Source organism: Ictidomys tridecemlineatus, chromosome 15 (genome assembly GCF_052094955.1).
Source record: "Ictidomys tridecemlineatus isolate mIctTri1 chromosome 15, mIctTri1.hap1, whole genome shotgun sequence".
Taxonomy (NCBI): Eukaryota; Metazoa; Chordata; class Mammalia; order Rodentia; family Sciuridae; genus Ictidomys; species Ictidomys tridecemlineatus.
In genome coordinates this window covers 16,116,513-16,123,409 of record NC_135491.1, presented here as the reverse complement: position 1 = coordinate 16,123,409, position 6,897 = coordinate 16,116,513, and the positions used below count along the sequence as shown (strand labels likewise).

Here is a 6,897-nt window from a genome sequence, read left to right as displayed (position 1 = left end):
CATCTAAAACTGTTCTCCCAATTTTCCTCCATACATTTGTTGGAACTGTAGCTTTCCTCTTCTTATTTGATGGAATTCACCACCTTTGCAAGTGCTCAGAACCAAAACCTTTGAGTTGAATTCACCTAGGCATTTTCTTTCTCAAACCTAACATTTAACCACTAAATAAAACTTGCTTCATCGCATTTACCATGTAGGTAGACTACATCCCATTCTTACCAGACCCATTGTTACCATCCTGGCCTAAGCCATCTTCATCTTTCATTTGAATTACTGCCATTGCCTTCTCCTTTTTTTTTTTTTTTTCCAGGGATTGAATCCAGAGGTCCTTAACTACAGCAAAATACTTTTTTTTTTTTTAATGTGTAGATGAACACAACATCTTTGTTTTATTTATTTATTTTTATGTGATGCTGAGGATCAAACCCAGTGCTTCATGCATGTAAGGCAAACACTCAACGTTTGAGTTACAACCCCAGCCCTCCCCAGCCTTTTTAAAAATCTCTTTATTTAGAGACAGTGTCTTGCTAAGTTGATAAATGGTGATCCTCCTGCCTTGGTCACCCAAGGCATGAGCCACCATGCTTGGCCCACAGTATTATACTCTTATCTACTTATTTTTGTTTTGTACAATAGCTACATGTCAGATCATGTCTTTTGATGAAATCCTCAAATGGCTGACATTTCCCTCAGAATACAATTCTAAGTGCTTACAAAGCCCTGCAAAATATGCCTGTTACTTCTTTGACCTCCGGTCTTATTAATTGCTCCCTTGTGTAAAATTCTAATGTAATTTCACTAATGTTCCTCAAATACACCATTAAAGTACCATTATAGATTCTTTGCTCTCACTTATCTCCTTCACTGGAAGGCTCTTTGTTAGACACCAATTGGTTTCCTTCTTTACTTCTTCAAATCTTGGCTCTGATGCTTCTGTATTCATTCATGGTCTACCTTGAATTATTGTATTTCATATAGTAACCTAAACTGTCATATCCCTCCCATCTCTTTTTAAATGGCTTTTCCAACCAGTAACAATTAGCTTTTAACATACCCTATACATACTTTATCTCCTTTTGTTAGAATTGTTCACTGATGTGCCCCAAATACCAAGGGTAGTGGCTGGAATACAGTATGTGTCCAATAAATGTGACTAATTTTAGAACAATAGGTTTGGGTGGGGAAAGCATATGTTGCTAGCCTATCTTTTTAGGAATAGGCAATAGTCTCAAATCTTGTTCAAATTGTCCCTTTAAGTCAGTGTAAATGATTTCTATTAAGGAAAGATGATTAAACATTTGGAGACAGAGATAGCATGTCTTAAAGCATATAATATTAAGCTGCTTTTAGTAATTCATAAGACATGACTAATGTCAAAGACATTAATAATGTCATAAGACATTATTCAGCAAGAAACACTGAATAACTCCTTCCATTTCAAAATCTCCATTTGAGGGTTCATCAAAAAACAGTCTAGACTGACATAAGACCTGCTTTATAAGACAGGAGGAGGCAGTTTGAACAAATGTTTTGTCTATAAAAATGAAAACACTGCTTTCTAGTCTGAACTGGGTAGATCCACATGCTCCAAGGTCATTAAGTTAATACTAAAAATGTTAAGATTTCTTTTACTCACAGCACCCCACTTCCTGGTACATTTTCCATATCCTCAAGAGAAGTTTATTATTAATAAGTGAACTAAAACAGCATCAACAAATAAGAGGTTTGCTTTAATTTTATATAAAAAATCATGGGAGGCAGGCAGACCAGAGACGGTATGACTGTTCTACAAAATCATCAGGATTTTGGTCTCCTTCAGTATTTTTGATCCAAATATAACACCCAGATATCCTCAAAGTCCCCATGAGACAGACAGAAGTGCAGCTTAGATGTCTATTTTGTAGGGAGGAAAAAGAAGAAACAGAGAGGAAAAAAGAATTTCATAAATATCCTAGACACACAAAGACCACTTCCATCTTGCTGACTTGAAAGGGAGACTAAGATAGTGTTTTAGCCCAGGATATATTATTAAAGAGAAAAATGGATATTGGGTAGGGAAATAGTCTCTAATGCAAACTCGTCTTTTTTTCTGTTTCAACATAAACTGCGCACGTTAATCTTTATTTTCAGTTTAACTGAAAAGTACATTCAGGTTTAAAAAAATTTCCTAGTAGATTTATTCTGGCTATTTTTTTCATTTCTAAATAATATTCTTGAATTGTCAGAGATGGTGAAAGATGCAAATATGTAGACTTTATAACAAATCACGCTTGTCCTAAATTCTGTAACAGTTTTTCTTAATAACCCACTGATACTACACAGCTTCTTTACAGTATGAATTTTCTCCTACAATATTGAACAAAATTGTCTCATGACAGCATGTAGTTCCACCCCCCAAATAACCTGGGATAAATGTTAATGAAATATTTCTTGATACTAACAACACTCATAAGTGCCCTCCTCTCATGCAAATCTTCTAAAATAGGAAAAATGAAAATAGTACCTAAAATTCATGATATGCTATGTTCAAGGCACTGTTCTAAGAGCTTTTACATGTAATAACACACAATACTTTCAAGAATCTTACAAAAATGTATTATTCCTAGGTCTACCTTACAAACAAATCAAAGTAATGGTATTTTATGACAAATGTCATAAAAGAAATAAATGGGCAGAGCCAAGAGTATATTGAAAAAGATATTTTCTATGGTTAAAGACTTTCCTACATTTACTACATTAACAGAATTATTTTCTATTTTAATTTGCTAATGTTTAATAGGGTTCTAATAATAAAAGTTTATTTTCTACATAGACCACATTAACATTTTCATTGCCCCATCTAAATTTTTCAATGCTGAACTTTATGAGACAAATCTGTCCCCAATTCACATTTTTAAGACTCTGTACTAGTAACGGATAACCAGATAATGCTATGTGTGAGACCACAAAGAATAATGAACACAATAATTCATATAAAAACTTGTGAATCATGACTAAAGTCTATTCCACACTCCTTATAATCAAATGATTTTTCATTGACATGAATTTTCTGATGTTGAGTTAGTTGTGAACCACGAGTAAAGGACTTTCCACATTCTTTACATTGATAGGGTTTCTCACCAGTATGAATTCTCTGATGTCGAGAAAGATGTGAGCTCTGAGTAAAGGCTTTCCTACATTCTTTGCATTCATAGGGCTTCTCACCAGTATGGATTCTTTGATGTAGAGTAAGTTGAGAGCCATGACTAAAGGCTTTCCCACATTCCTTGCACTCATAGGGTTTTTCTCCAGTGTGAATCCGCTGATGTTGAGTAAGCTGTGAACCACGAATAAAGGCCTTCCCACATTCCTTACACTGATAGGGTTTCTCACCTGTGTGAATCCTCTGGTGTTGTATAAGCAGTAAGCCACGAGCAAAGGCTTTCCCACATTCATTACATACATATGGTTTCTCACCAGTATGAAGTCTCTGATGTTGTGAAAGATGTGAACTCTGAGTAAAGGCCATTCTGCATTCTTTACATTCATAAGGTTTTTCACCAGTATGGATTCTTTGATGCTGAGTAAGTTGTGAACCACGAATAAAAGATTTTCCACATTCCTTACATTCATAGGGTTTCTCACCAGTGTGAATTCTCTCATGTTGAGTAAGTTCTGAGCCACGACTAAAGTTTTTTCCACACTCTTTACATTCATAAGGTTTTTCACCTGTATGAATCCTTTGATGTCGAGTAAGGAGTGAGCCACGATTAAAAGCCTTTCCACATTCCTTGCATTGATAGGGTTTCTCACCAGTATGAATTCGCTGATGTTGAGTAAGTTGTGAGCCATGACTAAAGGTCTTTCCACATTCCTTACATTCATAGGGCTTTTCATTAGTATGAATTCTCTGGTGTTGAGTAAGCTGTGAACCTCGGATAAAGGCCTTCCCACATTCTTCACATTTATAAGGTTTTTCCCCAGTATGAATCCTTTGATGTTGCATAAGTAGTGAGCCCCGAATAAAGGCCTTTCCACATTCCTTACATTCATATGGCTTTTCCCCATTGTGAATTTTCTGATGCTGGGAAAGCTGTGAACCACAAATAAAAGCTTTCCCACATTCCTTACATTCATAGGGTTTCTCACCTGTATGAATTCTTCTATGTAGAATAAGTTGTGAGAGCTGAGTAAAGACCTTTCTACACTCTTTACATTCATAGAGCTTCTCACCAGTATGAAGTCTCTGGTGCAGAGTAAGTTGTGAATTCTGAGTAAAGGCCTTCCCACATTCTTTACATTCGTAAGGTTTCTCACCAGTATGGACTTTCTGGTGCCTGGTGAGCTGTGAGCTACGAATAAAGGCTTTCCCACATTCTTCACATTTATATGGTTTTTCACCAGTATGAATTCTATGATGTAAAATAAGTTGTGAGCTTTGAGTAAAGGCCTTCCCACATTCCTTGCATGCATAGGGTTTCTCACCAGTATGAAGTCTCTGATGAAGACTGAGCTGAGAATCACGACTAAAGGCCTTTCCACATTGCTTACATTCATAGGGTTTTTCACCAGTATGAATACTCTGATGTTGAGTTAGGTGTGAAGCTCGTCTAAAAGCTTTCCCACATTCCTTACATTTATAGGGTTTTTCTGTAGAGTGACATCTTGGATGTTGAGATAAGTAGGTATGATGGTTGAAAATGGACATATTGTCATATATGATCATCCCCTGCCTGAAATAGTCCTTCTGATTTTCTTGTTGCTTTTTCAACTTAACTCTGACTTTCAAATAATCTCTGAAATTGGTCTCTGAAAGCTCACAATTTTCAAGACTGTTATTCATTTCCCATTGAGATAATTCTGTTTTATTAGTGTCCTTTTCTGGAGATAAGTCCTTATTTGAACACCTTGAAGGCAAGTCTGAAAGATAAGACAACATCAAGTAATTCAAGAGAAATAATTCCAAAGAATTTCCATGGCAGATAAAACAAATAATACAGAAATAATAGGCCTATAACAGTATTTTTCAAATATTGTTTACTATGACCCATAATAATACCTTCCTTTCATATCAAAACCTACTATAAAAATATAATATATATACACACACACACAATTTCATAAAACAAAATCCTGTCTATCTTCTTCCCTCCCTTTGTACTGGAGGTTGAACCCATGACCTTGCACACCAAATTATACCTCAAGCTCTTTTTATTTTGAATAGGGAGACACTCTCTATTTCACCCTTCATACTTTGTGTCATGTCTTCTCTTGTTTACTCATCTACCCAAGCTCACATGTGTTTAACCCAAAAGAATACCTTTTATCACTGCCCAGGCACTACTACAGGGTTGAAACATAATGAAAGTTCTCATGAAATTTTGAGGATGCTAGAAAAGAAAAAGGCAATTTTCTAAAATGATGGAAGGCATCTGGAGTGATACAGATTCCATGAATTTTATTTTTAAAAACCCCACCATTATAGATGGAAATACAGATGAAGAAATAGAACATGAAAAGTCTTATACATTATCCCTGGGAATGCAAACTGGTACAATGAAAACACTTTGTAGTTTCTTATAAAAGTGAAACATACTCAGCAAATGATATAGCAATCATATTTAAAGATATTTACAGTTATGCTCAAACACCAAGTATTTCAGCTTCTTTATTCATAATTGCCCCAAACTGGAAACAACCCATAAGTTCTTTAAAAGGTGAATGATCAACAGTTTGACAATTATATACAATAGAACACTATTCAGCAATACATAGAAACAAACTATTGATTGATGAAACAATATTAACAAATCTTTAATGTATTTTGGTAAGAAAGCCAGAGCCCAAAGGCTACATATTTTGATTCTATTTATGTACATTCTTGAAAAGGCAAACTATAGGGATGGAAAATAGGTGAGTAGTTTTCATATGCTAGGGAGAGAGGAAGGAGTTGACAACAAAAGGAAACCATGAGTTTGGGGGTGGGGGTCAATAATAAGAACTGTTTTATATAAAAATGTGATAGTGGATTTACTTGATGTGTGGATGGTGCATCAGATTTTCTGAAAAATGTCCCTAAGTTTTGGGTGAAATATTACAAATATAATTTGAAAACTGGTCAGGCTTAAAAGAAAATAAAGTATTCCAGGAGCACCGCAACAGTTACCACCTAGCATTGTAGTCCAGAGAACTAGAAACTAGAGAGGTACACATGCTGTGGTTACAGTTATCCTCAGGACATCTGCTAACTTTGATTGCATAAGTCTCTATATTAATTACCTGAAAAAATGTCAGAGTCCATGGCCCACAAGAGAGCAGGGATTAGAAAGGAACAACTTTTTTTTTTTTTTTTTTTTTTTGGTACTGGGAAGTGAACCCAGGGGCACTCAACCACTGAGCTACATCCCCAGCCCCTTATTAGAGACAGGTTCTCGCAGAGTTGCTTAGGGCCTTGCTAAGTTGCTGGGGCTGGCTTTGAACTCAAGATCCTCCTGCCTCAGCCTCCTGAGATGCTGGGATTACAGGCGTGTGCCATGGTGCCCAGCAGAAATAAACTTCTTTATAAAATTATAAATATCCAAGGATACACTTCAGCAGAAGGGGGAAAATTTCTCTGACCTCAAAGGAAAACAAAAAAAACATTTCACTATTTTTAAAAATTTGACTTTTACTCTGAGATGGGAAGCCACTGGATAGTTGTGAGAAACAACATGGAAAAAAAAAAACTTTGTATTAAAATGAATCATTCTGGGGCTGGGGCTGTAGCTCAGTGCAGAGCGCTTGCCTAGCATGCATAAGACACTGGTGTCAATCCTCAGCACCACATAAAAATAAACAAAATAAAGGCATTCTTGAGCTGAGGTTGTAGCTCAATGGTACAGCTTCTCAGCACCCCGTAAAAATGAATAAATAAAATAA

At 35.8% G+C, this 6,897-nt stretch overlaps 1 protein-coding gene across 1 annotated transcript in view; it reads right to left on the bottom strand.

Moving 5' to 3' along the window:
* Nucleotides 1–1,711: 1,711 nt before the first annotated feature.
* LOC110596869 (uncharacterized) overlaps nucleotides 1,712–6,897 on the bottom strand; it is a 23,465-nt gene continuing 18,279 nt past the window's right edge. The window contains 2 exon segments of the mRNA XM_078033109.1: nucleotides 1,712–3,126; nucleotides 3,128–4,899. Coding sequence (XP_077889235.1) covers nucleotides 3,061–3,126; nucleotides 3,128–4,899 — 1,838 coding nt within the window. The 3' untranslated portion in view covers nucleotides 1,712–3,060.